This window comes from Saccostrea cucullata, unplaced genomic scaffold (assembly GCF_032062105.1).
Source record: "Saccostrea cucullata isolate Sc308-1 unplaced genomic scaffold, CSIRO_AGI_Scuc_v1 ctg64, whole genome shotgun sequence".
Classification (NCBI taxonomy): domain Eukaryota; kingdom Metazoa; phylum Mollusca; class Bivalvia; order Ostreida; family Ostreidae; genus Saccostrea; species Saccostrea cuccullata.
This window is the reverse complement of record NW_026937285.1, coordinates 623,452-641,134: the sequence shown is the minus strand read 5'-3', so window position 1 is coordinate 641,134 and position 17,683 is coordinate 623,452. Positions and strand designations below refer to the sequence as shown.

At 33.3% G+C, this 17,683-nt stretch overlaps 1 protein-coding gene across 8 annotated transcripts in view; it reads left to right on the top strand.

Moving 5' to 3' along the window:
- Positions 1–8,972: 8,972 nt before the first annotated feature.
- LOC134247742 (ral guanine nucleotide dissociation stimulator-like 1) overlaps positions 8,973–17,683 on the top strand; it is a 28,451-nt gene continuing 19,740 nt past the window's right edge. Inside the window, exons 1-3 of one of the 8 annotated variants that reach the window (XM_062730108.1) lie at positions 8,973–9,298; positions 13,439–13,457; positions 13,947–14,038. In XM_062730108.1, coding sequence (XP_062586092.1) covers positions 9,272–9,298; positions 13,439–13,457; positions 13,947–14,038 — 138 coding nt within the window. In that variant the 5' untranslated portion in view covers positions 8,973–9,271. Of the gene's footprint in view, positions 9,300–12,430; positions 12,748–13,438; positions 13,458–13,942; positions 14,039–17,683 lie in introns of those variants that run through there. The other 7 variants (XM_062730114.1, XM_062730111.1, XM_062730109.1 and 4 more) reach the window with 7 other exon arrangements.

Sequence of the window (17,683 nt, the reverse complement as noted above, 5' to 3'; positions counted from 1 at the left end):
ATTTTTTTTTAAAAAAGGTTGCAATGCTTAACATTTTATTTTTTTTTTTAAGGATTTATATATGTACTGACATCAGATATATATATAGGGAACATTTAAGCTGCAGTTGTAACCATAAGTTGTGAATCTGCTTTAAGTCTACCTACAATAACAATATTGTATGATCTCAAATGCACCCGGTAGGGAGAAGCTGATGAGAGATATATATTTAGCTCACCCAGAAATGTGGGGGGAGGGAGTACAAACACATCTACTCTCATATTGTTATTTTCTGTAGCAGCTGCATTTCTTTCTTATTCCTTTTTTTCTGAAGAAAAATTGAATATTCATAGTACATGTAGCATGCAATCATGTACTGTTGAAAAGTTTTATTGCATGTAAAAATTTTGGAGAAACAATTCGTGGGGATTATAGACTTTTACTTTTTTGTCTAATGTTCAAACTTGATTTTTCTTTTTTTTTTTACAGTTAAAATATTTGTAACTTTTTGCTCTGACATTTTTTTTTCCTATGCTGGGTGTTGAATTTCCAAAGAAAAGGGAAAAAGAACACTAACTGCTATTAAAAAATGGCTATATTGTAGTAAGGTTTTCATTTTGACTAATTTGAATAGTTACCATGATGAAAATAATATGCAAAGTATCAAATGTTAACGAATTCTGTTGGATTTTATTCAAACAATAAACAAACTTTTATATATTCAAAGTTGTGGAAAGAAAAAGTTCCTGTTACGTTTCTGTTAAAATCAAAAAATGTTATTTGTGTTGATTATTCATGTGTGTTTTACATTCATATTCATCTTTTAGCAAATTTGTTGTAGATTGTATAAATACAAAGTTTGATGATTTTGTAATATTATTAAGACTATCAGCAAATCTGTCTTGTCTCATACAAGAGTTCTCTCTCTTTTTCCACTCGGTGAAGGTTCTAAGACTGTACATATGATATCATACACTGTCTCTTTTTGCTCATTCATTTGCAAAATCATGCATTAACATCATTCATTTTTTATGCAATTTTTTGCTCATCTTTAGTAAAGCCTAGTTTTTCCCCCATTTTTGATAGTTTTTGTGTACAATTAATAATTCATGCCAAAATCTAGTACTTAACGCTGCCAGTATTGTACTTGCCTTGAACTGTTTAAGTAGAGATTTATCCAGTCTTATCATGTACTTAATTATAACTTGAAATATGGAGATTAATTTTCAGCATTTTTTATTTTATTTCATATATTTCTAGGGTTGATATGGCACAATTTACATCATATTTTAACTCAAAGACTATGTTTAAGAATATAATAAATTGGATGAAAAATATAATCACATAATTTGAAAGTACATGTACTGGCATTAATGATTTTGCAGATAGTGTTTGAAATTCTTTTTATTACAAAATCTGTTCAGCAATATAATACTAGTGAGTGTGTAGCACGAAACTATGTATAACTTAACATTTCTGTAATATATGGGAAAAAAATTAATATCAAATTTATATTCAACAAGTAACATCATATAAATAAATACATTTATTTTATGCTAATGTATAATTTTTGACTTTTTGATGAAGAAATGAGTGATTATAATTGTTTCTTACTTCATAACTTTTATGAAATCCAGTGTCATTAATATTGTTATATGGTTATCAAATAAAAAAGTATATCTCAGGATTTGGTTTTTATGTCTTTTGAACTGAGTCAAGGTATTGATGATTACTGTAAATCACCTATGATTCATTTCATCCTTTATTTTTGATTTGTCAGTTTTCAATCAATCATTTACAATGAATTTTTGCAACTAAGGAAACCTCTGCAAATACAAAGCAAAATAAATAGTTCACAGGGATTATTATTTGCGGATTAATGTAGGTGACAAAACTCGCAGATATTTCTTGCACACCATTAAAAGTTGGTTTACAGTATTTATTTCATGCATATGCACATTGTTGGTAACCCAGGGCTTAAAATGCTTCATTCATCTCTCCATCTTTGACATTAGATCAGAGTTTAAGCAGCTGTACGTTGGTTTCCTATGATGGCTTGTCCATGGTAAAACATGATTTTTTTTCAGACATTTTAAGACTCCACAGAATACTGGAAATTCAAATAAGCTCAGTCTTTGTCAGAAAATTTAATAAATAAAGTCTATTTTCACAGGGGAGAACTGTCAAAATATATAATATAACATTTTATAGCATAAGAGTATGTTTGTGGTCTATCTTCAGTTGATAGAATCCAGAATGATACTTATCTGTCCAGAAACTTCATTCATTTACATATAGCATCGAGGCTGCGTTGTGCCATTTATTTTCATTGAAGCTGTAACAACTAACAATCCTAACAGTATTTGAAATATAATTGACCAAACAATCTCTTATTTGTATATTAATATAATATACTAGTATATCATAACCCCTCCATGAAAAACCAGAATCTGGTCACATTATTTGCAGAATTTAATAGGAGTCTGTATTTTAAGTCTTCAAAAACTGTTATAACTGGTGATAGAGCTTTGTAGCTCCTGTTGTTGTCAAATGTATACCTAGTCCAACCATAGATAAAATTTACTTATTTACTGTTGCAGTAAATTCCATTACAAAAGGTAAAGGAATTTAAGAGATTTCATTCAGAAACTAAGGTAAAACTTTCAGATGCATATTTATGTGACCTTGGCCTTTTACCTATTTGCCTCATAATCAACGGGCATTCCCTAAGTCATGGGGACGTAAGATTTAAAATTTAATTCTAAAACTCAAAGACAATGAAATTTATCATCCAGAAACCTTTAAGCAATTAATAGCCACAGACTCATGGATGGAATAACAATCAAAATTTAAAAACAAAAGGTGTTTGTGAAACACTGATCCCCCCATATGGTGACATAGTAAAGAATAAATTTTCTCATGTGCAAATCAAACATGTTTGTCCCCAAAGTAAGGCCTTCTCACTAGAATTACTATTGTGGTATATGAAAGCCCTAGCATTACCAGTTCAAAAGTTATGGCCAAGGTTAAAGTTTTCAAAAAGTAGGTCAACTCCAGGGTAAATGTAAAAGGTTCAAAGTTGTTAGTTTCGAATGAAAGGTCTTGTTACAATTATGTGAAGTATTAGAGCCCTAGCTCTAACCTTTCAAAGTTATGGCCAAGGTTAAAGTTTTTGTAAAGTAGGTCAAACTTTAAGGTCAAGATCAAAGGGTCAAGGTTGTTGGTTTCTAATGAAAGGCCTTGTTACAAGGATTACATAATGTGAAGTATGAGAGCCCTAGCTCTAACTGTTTAAAAGTTATGGACAAGAAAAAGATTTTAAAAAGTATGTCACACTCTAAGGTCAAGGTCAAAGGTCATTGTTGGTATTCAATGAAAGTTCTTGTCATAAGAATAACATGTATGATGTATGAAAGTCCTAGCCCTAACCATTCAAAAGTTATGTCCAATGTTAACGTTTTTAAAATGTAGGTCAGACGCTAAGGTCTAGGTCAAAGGGTCAAAGGTGTTGGTATCAGTGAAGTATGAAAGCCCTAGGTCTTACCGTTCAAAAGTTATGGCCAAAGCTAGATTTTTTTTTTTAAATAGACCAATCTCAAATATCAAGGTTAAAAGATCAAGTTTGATCAAGTTTGATATCCAATGGAAGGTCCTGCCACAGAAAATACGTTAGAAGTATGAAAGTCCTAGCACCAATCGTTCAAGAGTTATGGCAAAAGTAGAAATTTAGAATTTTGTGTAAAAGTATGTCAAACTCCAAGGTCAAGGTCAAATTTGGTGGTACCCACGAAAGGTCTTGTCAGAATGATTACATCTTGTTCTAAAGTATGAATTCAGAAAAGGAAGAATTAGCAAAGGAAAACAAGATGTGTTTGTGAAACACTAATGCCCCCGTATGGCAACTAATATTGCGAGGGTTGAAGTTTCTCAAATGCAAGTCAAACTCCAAGGTGAAAAGGTAAAAAGGTCAAATTTTGGGTATCCAAAGGAAGGTCTTATCAAAAGGAATATATATGTAATTGTGAAATATGAAACCCCTAGTCTAAATGTTCAAAAGTTATGGCCAACGTTAAGTTTTTTTTTAAAGTGGGTCATAATCTTTTTACCGACTAAAAGGTTACTTGTCACAATGAATACACGTGAAGAAGAGAAAATCCATTGTACTAATTTCAAACTCTAAAGTCAATATGTCAAAAATATCAATATATACACCCATTGAAAGTTCTGTCACTATGAATATTCCATTGACGTCGGAAGCAAATTGAAAGTGTGTGTGTGGGGGGGGGGAGTGAAAAAGAACAAAAAATCAAATCTACAAAAAACAAGATGTGTTTGTAAAACACCATGCGCCCGGTGGTCACAGTCAAGGTCACAAGGTCATTGACCTTGATGTCTTTTTTAAAGAACTTAATTAGTGGAGTCTGCCTACCAGATATGAAGTCTCTATCTTCTATGGTTCAAAAGTTATGGCGAAAGTTCGAAAAACTATTTTTAGCATATAGATCACGGTAGAGGCCTTAAGGTCATTGCCCTTTATGTCATTTGAAAGAACTTAATTAGTGGTGTATGCATATTAAATATGAGGTCTTTATCTTTCATGGTTCAAAAGATATGGCGATAATTCGAAAAAGCTATTTTTAGCATAAGGGTCACAGTCAAGGTCACAAGGCCATTGATCTAGGTGTCATTTGAAAGAACTTAATTAGTGGAGTATGCATACCAAATATGAAGTCTCTATCTCTCATGGTTCAAAAGTTATGGCGAAGGTTAAAGTTGACAACAGAGCGACAAACAGCTAAACAGACAAGCAGACAGGACAAAAACAATCTATCGATCCGGGCGCATAAAAATTGACAAGCAGAAACAAGAGGCCCGCGGGCCTTATAGGTCACCTGAGTATCAGGTAACAACTTTCCAACAATTGTATTTGGTTCATGTTTTAAACCAGAGGCCATGAAATTCACAGTTTTGAAAGAGGCATCATTGCTTTTCATAACTAGCCTAAACACTTAGCATGCTTACTTTGGTTACGTAATACCCAGAGGTACATCAGAGTAACAAAGAGAAAATGCATTTAAATTTATAACCAGTTGTGCACCCCACCCCAAAGGAACCACTGACTCTGGGGGCATGTATTTAAAAATTTTGAAAATTTTAGCATAAATTTTATTCATCATAAATGGTTGATAAATACCCCTGACACAGGGGCCCTGAAATTAACCATTTTGGAAGAGTAGTTAGTTTGTTTAATCCCCAAGAGCAGAGATGAAGATTTTCAAAGAATTCATGCATTTTCACTACATCACAGGCCTAGGGACTTGAGACAATCTGAGAAAAATCGGGTATATAGTGTAATAGGGGAGAAGGGATCTAACGAGCCGCCATTAATTCCTGGGTGCCTCGCACCTTCTCCCCTATTATGCTACATTGTATATACCCGATTTGTCTAAGATTGTCTCAAGTCCCTGTGTACTATATAATCAATAGAGCCCCGCCCTAACACCAGAACCCCTGACCCTGGGGCCATGAAATTCACAATTTTGGAAGAGGAAGTCTTTTCAACATAACCCTGTACTTGGATAGTTTACTAAAGTACTTAATGCCCAGGAGCAGAGGATTTTCAAAGAATTAATGCATTTTCACTATGTAATCTATTAAGCCACACCCTAGCTGGAGATCTGTAGCGTTATGTATGGTTTTATATATTTGTGTTTGACCATAAGCTACAGATCCCGTAATGCAAAAAAGGTGCAATTTACGGCGCAATCTTTTTTGCGCACTTTTGGGGAGAATTTCTCCACTTTCTAGCCTTGGTCAATCAACTACCTTTCACTCCCTAATTCTAGACTTATTCTGTACAGGTGCGGACCTCGGTTCCTAAATAATATATAATTTTTTCCAAGATTTTGACATTGAAGAATTAATACTTTAACATGTTTACTCACAAAAAAATTGAGGTACCTTACCAGGCATTTGTGCGAGATACCACAGGATATAATCCTTTAGGGAAAAAAACTTAGTTTGTTAAAATCACATTTTAAGTGTTTCAAATTTTTGAAATCTATTAAAAACCGATTTAGAAATCAGAAAGTAATGAAAATTTTGTATATTTTTCATATATGATGAAGATATACAAAAACAGATAGTAGGGGAACGTATCGTCTGACCTTAACACAAATTCGCGTTTACCAGGTTTACCAGGGGGACTTAAACTATAGTTAACGACGTTAATCTATATTTTACATCTGGTGTCTGCGTTTACCAAGGGGGGAGGGTCCAAGGTAACTTTTTTTTATTTTTTATAAATCTAATAACCTTGCGAATTTCAGGGAGGGTCCTGACCCCCCCTCTAGATCCGCGCATGCTGTAGCCAATATGTATATTTTATCCACCTCCCAACCATTTATATGTGTCTCTACAGGCAGTAAACTCGCTTGAAGTGCAATCTGCGTAACAAATAATTTTAATCAAGCGAGTTTATCACTTATAGAGACGACTATAAAGGGTTAGGAGATGGAGATGGATAAAATACTGTAGAAGTACATTTTTCCGCGTGGTATAAATTTAATACGCTATGTAGTACGCGGTCACAAATTTCCCGCGGAATTTTGTTATGGCACGCCAAATTCACAAAAATGAGCAAAACATAGTTTCACAGTTGATAAACTAGGTTTATCGGTTGTAAACTATAGTTTACGGACTGTAAACTGTAGTTAACGACGTTAATCTATATTTTACATCTGTAAACTATAGTTAACGCGATAATCTATGTTTCACAACCGTAAACTATACTTAACACCAAAAACAATCATTTGCGATCGCAAAACATAGATTATCTGATAAATACAGTTTCAAGATTGTAAACTATGGTTAACAAATCTTAACTATAGTTAACGATCGTAAATTATAGTTTACAGACGTGATTCTATGTTTATCAACAAAATCTATTGTTAACGTTTTATTACAGACAGATAAACTTAGATTAGCATTCGTAAACTATAGTTAACAACCGTCAAATATAGTTTTACAGATGAAAACTATACTTAACGAATCGTTAACTATGGTTTACGGTTTGTAAACTATAGTTTACAGTCGATAAACCTAGTTTATCAATTGTGAAACTATGTTTAGCACGCCAAATTTGACCCTTTGACCTTGACTTTGGATTTTGACCCACACTTGAAAAACTTTTACCTTAGGATATAACGTTTTAATGATTAATGATTGGGCTTTCATATATTTCACAAATTCTTTCTTTGTACAATGAAGCGCATTGAAGTGGTAAAATTTTCCATTTGGATGAAACGTTCTGAGTCATGTTTTGACCGTCAATTATAACATAACGATACGCCCATTTCTTTAGAAACGAGAAAGAAATATTTGTCGTAATGTTTTGTAAACTATAGTTTACAGTCGATAAACCTAGTTTATCAATTGTGAAACTATGTTTAGCACGCCAAATTTGACCCTTTGACCTTGACTTTGGATTTTGACCCACACTTGAAAAACCTTTACCTTAGGCTATAACGTTTTAATGATTAATGATTGGGCTTTCATATTTCACAAATTCTTTCTTTGTACAATGAAGCGCATTGAAGTGGTAAAATTTTCCATTTGGATGAAACGTTCTGAGTCATGTTTTGACCGTCAATTATTACATAACGATACGCCCATTTCTTTAGAAACGAGAAAGAAATATTTGTCGTAATGTTTTAGGACACCCCACTTTCCGCGACAAGTAACATGAGTTACACTAAAATGAAGATTTTTAAATAAGAAAAAACTATATATAGAGTCCCCGCTTCTGTAAAACACGCGAATTTGTACATAATTATGATTTTATCATGTTTATTGGAGTTAGCATAACACATGTATCAGTCGAACACGTGCTTACTCGGTGTTTATGAAGACCGTCAATTTGATTGGTTATTATATTTATGGAATACCTGTTCTACAGGTATTCGATTGAATCATTTGACCGATTTTTCTTTTCTAAAGAAATGGGCGTGTCTTACTATAGCTCAGAACGCTCCATCCAAACGGGAAATTTTACCACTTCAATGCGCTTCATTGTAACAATATTTTTCATCCTTTGGCCTTTGAGTTTAAATTGCATATGAGAAGGCTCAAGCTATTTCAGTCTTTGGTGTCATCCGAGGCTTCATTGTTTCATAAACACATCTTGTTTTTGTTTATTTCATTTTATGTCTTTATTTGATATGCAATGGTTTTAAGACATTTGTCAATTAACAGTTGTATCTTTTAATTACCTCGGTACCCCCCCCCCTTTTTCTACCACTCCCCTTTTTTTCGTCAGATATACAATGAAGCGCATTGAAGTGGTAAAATTTTCCATTTGGATGAAACGTTCTGAGTCATGTTTTGGCCGTCAATTATAACATTAAGACACGCCCATTTCTTTAGAAACGAGAAAGAAATATTTGTCGTAATGTTTCAGGACACCCCACTTTCCGCGACAAGCAACATGAGTTACACTAAAATGAAGATTTTAAAAATAAGAAAAAAACTACATATAGAGTCCCCGCTTCTGTGAAACACGCATTGCAACGAATTTGTACATAATTATGATTTTATCATATTTATTGGAGTTAGCATAACACATGTATCAGTCGAACGCGTGCTTACTCGGTGTTTATGAAGACCGTCAATTTGATTGGTTATTATATTTATGGAATACCTGTTCTACAGGTATTCGATTGAATCATTTGATCGATTTTTCTTTTCTAAAGAAATGGGCGTGTCTTTCTATAGCTCAGAACGCTCCATCCAAACGGGAAATTTTACCACTGCAATGCGCTTCATTGTAGAATCTGACATTTCATACGTAAAATGTGAATCATTATTTGACAATGTCAATACCATATAACGAACATCGAAAAGAAGAATGTCGATCAGACCTAATTTCATCACAATTCGTTGATTTTAACAATTGCTGTGTTCCATACAATTTAAGAGGGTCTCGAAGGGTTGTCGGATTTTGTATGGCTCTAAATGCTCGATGTCAATCCTGTTTACCTGTATCCGATGAATTATAAACTATTGATTTATTCATCTCAACCATCTATTTGTTCAGTGTTTTGCTAAAGAGAGGGAAAATAAAAATGGCCCATAACTTTTCTATTTCCGGATGTTCATACATAAACATGTCTGACCGGAAGTGAGATTTGATGCAGAGAAGATAATGAGATGATGGAAGTGAAGATGTTTTACTAAATTTCCCTGGGAAGCAGGTTTGGGAAACAATTCAAAAACATGAAGTAGAGGATTTGACATGGCCTTTTACAATTCCGAAGGCCAGGTGAGTTTTCCTGCACGCATTACATTGATTGTTTTTGTTGAACAAGCTGAACAGCTGAAATTCTGTATCACACACTGCAGCTGTACTGATACTGACGTTTTGACTATTTTTATGCATTTCATTAAACAATAATAAAAATAAAAGTAGCAAAAATACATTTATTCTTTTACAAGAAAATAGTATAAATTCTGCAGGTGATGCATTTTAATCGTTGAAAAGTAGTGTCAGGTTCATGCGATTCAGGCCATTGTATTAGGTGTCTGTGAATATTGACAAAAGAACTATAAGCAGCTCCATAGAAATGTTTGACCTATGGCTATTGCCATAGGTTTACTTATTACAGAGTGGGATAATGCTCGACCAGCTCTTATCAGCTTATTGTAGATTCATGGTGTAAAACTTTTTATGTTATTTTAAGGACAATCTTAATTTTTTTCTGGGTTGATGTACTCTAACCCATATATTATACCACTGTATACTAACGTTATATACCCCAACTCCATCACCATAAGCAGAAATCACCAAGCGTTACTAAACAATTTTTTTGAATTTTTTTGCTTTTGTTTTGCTACACATAGTAATGAACTTGCATTTTTTAGGCCAATACTACACCATTAGATAGTACGCACATCACATTCGCTTACATTACTTGGGTATCTCTCATCCTTGAATGAATATTCTCCACAAATTAATAAAGCGGGGTTGCAAAGTCATAATTCATTTTGTAGATAAATGTAAAAGAGAATACATGAAATAACGTCCTAAAAAACCTGAAAATTTAAGCAATCCACAAAAATTGGCTCATATGAATAAAAATCTGAGGGGTATTTGATATCGAGATATAAATCTTTCATTGGCAACAATAAGAGCTTAGAAGTCATCTTGCAATGGATGCATTTAGGAAAACAGCTGATTTTAGGTATTATGTTCATTCAATAAACTGAACAAAGTTTTGAAGACTACATGTACTTGATATATATATGCACAAAGTTGATCAAATTTTGAATGCATTGAACAGGCAGACTGCAGCTGTATCTAGCTTTTGCAGACTTTATTAACACAAAAAGAATTCCTTCTTGATGTATGTAAAATGTTTTTTTTTTTTTTTTTTTTTTTTTTTTAGGAGAAACAATTTAAAATGAAAAAAAGTGTCCATAAAGTCAGTGAAAAAAAAATTGAATGCATAAATGTGATCATGTGGTTTGTTAACTGTTCCCCTTTGAAAATTTTTTACCCATTACGCATATATACGGTACAGTGGACCCTCATTTATCCGGACGCTTTGGTTCCCAGTCAATTTGTCCGGATATGTGAAGCATCCGGATATCTGAATCACCAGTTAAACAAGACAAAATAACATTTAAAAATTTCGTTCCGATGAAAAATCGTCCGGATACTGAAGCATCCGGATATCTGGCGTCCGGATATCTGAAGGTCCACTGTATATGAGAAGCTCCCACTTGCCAATGGAGGCTGCAAATTTTTACCTATACACGGTACTTATAGCCTTTGAGCAGTTAGAAATCTTTTATGTGCCAGCACGTTCTGTGACACGAGACCTTAGTTTTTACAGTCTCATCAGAAGGACAATTCTCCATATCTCACAGTGGGATTCAAACCTGCAACATATAAAGGATCAAGTACTTACTCTACAATTCAAAAGCAATGTTCCAGATGTGTATTTGCACTCATTATACATGTAGTTCCTTCATTTATCATGATCATTTCACAAGTCATTTGTTAAAAATTTTTCAAAGTTTGACAGCATTAAACTGGTTGTACTTTTCATCTATGACAAATCCTGTCACTCCAGGGAGGGCATCCTCACTAGGTAAGGTTTACATAAAAAAATTAAAGATGCAGTTTGGATGGGAGGGACTCATTTAACCATGTCCAGTATGTTTTGTTCCTCATAAGAGACAGACATTGATTGAAAGTACAGTTCTTAGGGTGATAATTTTGCCATTTCTTGTTGTACCTTAAACAGGTCCAGCACAATACCCCGATAAAGGTATATAGCTAAATAAAGCTATATAGCTTTATCAAGGTATTTAAAATACCTTGATCAAGGTATTTTATGTAATGAAAATTCAAAAAAATTCTTTAAAAATTAATTACTGAAAATCGAGTTCTGAGTTGTTGTCAGTAAATTCACCCATGCATGTAAAGTACTCAAACACAAACACATCAGTATAAAAACGTGTTGTAAGAGGAGACGTTATTTCATGCTTTCTTTTTGATACCAGAGTGTTTTTCATGCAAGAATAGACACACTGTCAAAAACTCAGAACTCGACTTTCAGTATTTAATTTTTAAAGAATTATTTTGAATTTTCATTATTTAAAATACCTTGATCAAGGTATTTTAAATACCTTGATAAAGCTATATAGCTTTATCAAGCTATATACCTTTATCGGGGTATTGTGCTGGACCTGTTAAAAGTGAAATTTATCCTGAACTTTATAAACCGAACTTTTAAATAGGTTAATCATGCATTTTTCTTATATCATAATTAGAAACAGGAAGGATGGGAGATCATTAACCTGGAAACATGCTGCTTCAATACTTGGCTTGATACTCCCATCATTAGGACATAGAATTTTTTACCTATTGTTCTAAGCCATGTGATAATCCCACACGTGTGTGATAGGGGATAGGATTAACACAGATTCATAATTATCTATGGCTCTTTGTGAGACAGATATCATATTTTTATTATCAGTGGAATTATCAAAGTTTGAACTGATAATCCTAGCTGTTCACACCCCGAGATCTTGGCAGTGTTGATTGTTCCCCTCTGTGCTTGAGGAAGGTATTGTTCAAAGGACACCAAAAACTCGGATGATGTAAATTTCCTTTAGTTGAAATTTAGCTGGATTCTAAGAAACTAGATGTTTTGACTTCAGAGTGAGCTTGATCAGAGAAGAGGTGGTTTCTCTCTTTGTCTATATAGTTTTATTTACGGAGTATATAATGTTCAGAAGTAAATAGAGTTACAGTGTGTTCAAATTATTTGATGAAAAAAAGGGTTTATGGTGAAATTCATCTGTTTATGGTGATGAACAGAATTTAACATTGTGAATTCAGAGTGGAATATCCAGAATTATGATAAATTTCAGTTAAAAAAAAAATTTGAAAAAAAAAAATTGTTTACAAGTAAAATTTTCTGAAAATAAACAGTGAAAAATTTTTTTCCCGTTGAAGTGACAGTGTGTGAAGTTCATGCATAAAGTGGCTTACTCTTCAGTAAATTATAACTGAAGCACCCTGCTTTAGGTGTTGGATAGATTTCAAGCTTTTGAGTATCAAATTTGACGGGGCCTTTAAGCGTTTCCTTCTAAAGTGGTCGAAATTCATGCAATGTTACTTGGATTGGGAAGTAATTTATGTTGACTTATGTTTGTTTGTTTTCATTTGGGATTGTAAAATGTGAGCAAAAATGACTTTGGTGAGTATTTTTGTGAGAATGTTTTTATTTATATTTTATAAGTTCAAACAGAGAAAAATACTTTATGGTATCCTGACAAATATTTTTTTTTTACTGCGTGAAAGAATTGTGAACAATGATGAATCAATGATGTCAACTTGAGAATTTTCATTTATAGTAATAATAGTATCAGACATGTTAACTCTACCGAATTAGGCGGGAGTCTACCGCTTTTTCACTCCATCTCCCGCCTACCGATTTAATTCAGAAATCTACCGCTTTTCTACAAAAGTTGCATCTAAAGTATTTTTGGTTCGCTTGGGTATCCATTTTTGAAGCCACTCCAACAAAATCTTGTTAGATATCGCGTGATTTGACTCGGAAGCATACAAATGCTTTTTTAGTATCGATGTGTACATAGATTTCAAGCACGAATTTGACAACGACAACAGCACAAGATTACCAGTGATTACATTGTAAATGCTACCGCTTTTAGGGTCTGAATCTCCCTATTTTTCATCACAATAGGTTAACATGTATGATAGTATAATATTGCCACTATTACGGTTTATAGACATGATTTGGTGTAATAGTAGGATGTACACTATGCTGTTCAAATGATCAATTAAATATTAGTGTAAATCAAAAATTTTAAGTTTATAAATCTTATCCAAATTCAGACAAAAAATTAAGGTATTATTTGTAATTTTCAGAAAGATACATCAAAACAGGTAATAAAAGCAACAATAAATGCCCCACAAAATAGATTTAAAATTTGTTTTCACATAAATTAAAGCTGTAACAGTGAATGTATGGTTGTTATAAATTAATTTATTATCATTCACTTTGGGGATTTGCACATTCACATATTTAGCTTCCTTAATTTGTTTTTTTACAGTTCGATGAAAAACTATGCTTTATTTATACATTAATGACTATGTTACCCATATTTTAACTTAACTTTTTATGGTGTCTGATATCATCTGCCTTTTCCATACAATGCTTATTTGAGTTTAATTAATCACAACACTGAATTACATGTATTGAAATTCTTTTGATTACAAAAAAATATTGAAATAATAAGTTTATGGATATTTTGTAAATCTTGTCCGAGTGTGTTTTCAACAATAAATGTGATGATTTTTAATACAAAGTTATATTGCAAATGTTCTTTTCAAAAAAGAAAAATAGAATTATCAATTTAATTTTTTTTTCAGGATCATGATGTGACAAGATTTTGGAGAGAAGAAAAAGAAGATGGAGCAATTTACAATGTTTATCTGAAGAAAGTGACATACCACACAATCTCTGATGTAAGTACCTAATCTCAACCCAGAAAAGTCTGTCATAGCCTCATCAATTTTTTTTTATTCAACTTAATGCCAAATTTGTAGCTTAGTGCCAAATTTGTAGGTTTCTTGTTACTTTAAGTGCCTTAGGCGGGGATCCAAACTTTACCCCACTTCAGAGCAAGAGAGGGAGGACAAGAACTTTCAATTTCTTCCTTCAAGTTTAATGACCCTTAGAACTTCATATGTACAAAAGAAAGAGAGGAATGTTAAAAAAACCTTTAAAAAAGGATTTGGAATTTTTTTTTCAAACCACCTGTTGTTTAACGAAAGAGGAAGACAGAAGAATTTTAATGATTTTAGGGGATTTTTTTGTGAGCTTGAGGCTTGTGGATGTTTTATGCAATGGGAGAGCACATGATTTATTTATTTTGTCATTTAAAAGCAAGAAAACTTAACATCTGCTAAACAGTTCCTGAAGGGATACAGAGTCATTTTTGTGTGTTTTATGGATGATGTTCAAGAGGGATATAGATTTTTTTTAAAAAGTGCAACAGAAGCCCTTGTGCCACTGTGCACTTTAAAACTGGTAATTAAGCCTCTCGGCGGGGTAGATTTTTTACGGCATTACTCTTGAAACAAAGGTTTACCGATTACAGCAGGTATATTGTTGGTGAAGAACAACAGTTGCGTTTTATAAAAAAAAGTCAGCTCTCAAAACAGAATAACTTGTTAATTGTTTGCTTAAAAGCATTATCCTCATCTAATCAAGGTTTTTATCTAAGCTTGTCTGTGATGGGAGGGTTTTATGAACAAAAGCTGGGGAGTTTGGGGGAAGTTGAAAGGGGGAGGGGGGTTACTTAAGTATGTTGACTAACCTTTTGAATAGCTCATTTTCAAACTGTATTAAAATGGAAAACTGTTATGTAACAGAACAAAATAAGAACCAACTGACATCTCTTAAAGTAAAGTGATGGAACACTTGGCCAAAAAAAATTGTTAGGTATGCCAGGGAAAAAATGTGTAAGAAATGAAGTTTTCTGGGGTTTTGGTGAAAAATATTTTTGTTTATAAGTTGCAGGTTCATTTTGGCCCAAGATTCCGGTTAATGTTTTCATCTCTCCTCGGGTTAATAGATCTGAAAGTGAAAAAAAAGTTTCTAGAAAACATTCAGACATGAAATGATTTCCACATGAATATAAGTAATTCTTCATAGTCAAAAAAAGAAACACATTATCCAATATTAAAAAGAAAGACTTCATAATCACTTTGAATAAATATATTAAAATTGCATCCATTTTAATTAGCAAGATAATCTAATAGTATGTTCGAATAGTTATACTTATTTTTTTCTGTTGTGGGGGATGGGGGTTGGGAGTCAAGTATTATAAATTCTAAGTATTGGTAAACAGAATTTTTTTAAAATAATGTTTCACTTCAATTTAGCTTTAGATAGAAAGACTTGTATTTAAAAGAAAATTTAAGACCAGGGTATATAATGTATATATAGTTTCAAATGATTGACAGAAATTTAGCCTTCTATGTAATTCAAAACTAGGTAGTTGTAGTTTCTTTTCAACTGTTGACTCAAGACTGATACTTGTCTTTGTCTACTACAGCTCCCTGCTAACCCCCCCCCCCCCCCCACACACACCCACACACTTTTCATTTACATGACATAAAAATATGTTCTTGAGCTTCTTTGTCCATCAGTGTCAAACAGATCAAACTTGAATTTTAATTTAAATTGTCAGATATTTTTTAGTAGAACATGAATATCTTCCTTGATATTAAAATATAAGAAAATAGACTTATTATAAAATTGAACCCTGTATGATAATGAGTATACATGAGGCCATTCAACCTGGAGGTGAATGTACCATAAAGTAAGGTGTTTGTCTTGAATTGGGTTTGGCAGCTAGTTCATGGTGATCTAATGGTAGGATATGTCAGAGTAAATCTCTCTCAGAGGGATAAGCTTACTTCTAAAAAGATAGAATTATTATCTCACACAAAACTTAAATCTTTCTTATCCATATCGGTGAAATGATATGGGGAACATATCAGTGATAATTGATATTTCAGATTATTGGTTTGAGTGGTTTAATTGGGAGCTATGGTGTTTTGACTTAAAATTTCATATGTTTATAATTCGGAAATCGGGAAGAATTCAGATTCCCCTGCTGTGTGCTTGTATGGGTAGATAAAGAACAGATTTCTGGTGATCAAGAAAATATCTTGATTAGACGAGACTGATAAATTATGAAATTACCAGTGATCTCTATGGGTACAACACCATCTAGTTATGGAATTTCAAAGTCAACATATTCATTTTAAATGATACTGTAATCATTTCATTATTTTCAAATTTTTAAGAAGTCCTCAAAGTTGAAAAGATAATTATAACAGGAACATTCATTTGAAATTCAGATACGAGGTGGTTAAACATAGAGAGAGAGAAAAAATGTCATAGTATACAGCTGCAATAACAAAATCCACTGCTGAATAAGGGCTTTTCTTCTTTTTCTGACACTTGTACTTTACTCTTATACCATATAGATAGCCGTGGGTAATAGGTATGATCAAATGTTATTGATGAATCATACAGATAATATTGTTTGTGTATCTAGAATCTGATAAATGTAAAAGTATACAGACTTGTAAATCTCTACCAGATGGTGTTCTCTGGAAGTATTTAAAAGGAAAAACTTTAATGGTTAAGAATGATCTGTCACAGGGGCATCAGCAGGGGCATTTAGGAGTGGTTCCTGTACAGAAAAGGGGTGGGGGTGGGGATTGAAGGAGAAAGATACCTCTGCTTTTCCAAAAAAATTATAAATCAGCAATAAGGAGGAAATACAGTGTATAACCAGGAATATCTCAATTGTTGTCAATACTTTAATGATGCAGAACCATTGGAAGCCCATTCTTATAAAAGTTTCAAGTATCCTTAGGATGGCTTATTGAATTGACCCAAAGTCATTCCAAATGTACTTGAATGTGCTCATGATCATTTTAAATACCGGTAACACAATAAAATTGGATTTATTTTTTACAGTCTGTTAGAGTTTTGACAGCAGAAATATTACATTATATCTTTCTTATCATGAATTATGATAGCTGCAGAACTGTAGCTCTCTGGGTGGAAGTAACATCAAGTGTATCCTATAGGAAGAGGAGGGGTGGCAGTAACATCTAGTGTACCCTATAGGAAGAGGGGGGATTGTAGTAACATCAAGTATATCCTATAGGAAGAGGAGGGATGGGAGTAACATCTAGTGTACCCTATAGGAAGAGGAGGGGTGGGAGTAACATCAAGTGTATCCTATAGGAAGAGGAGGGGTGGGAGTAACATCTAGTGTATCTTATAGGAAGAGGAGGGGTGGCAGTAACATCTAGTGTATCCTATAGGAAGAGGGGGGATTGTAGTAACATCAAGTATATCCTATAGGAAGAGGAGGGATGGGAGTAACATCAAGCGTACCCTATAGGAAGAGGTGGGGTGGAAGTAACATCAAGTGTATCCTTTAGGAAGAGGAGGGGTGGGAGTAACATCTAGTGTATCCTATAGGAAGAGGAGGGGTGGTAGTAACATCTAGTGTATCCTATAGGAAGAGGGGGGGGACTGTAGTAACATCAAGTATATCCTATAGGAAGAGGAGGGATGGG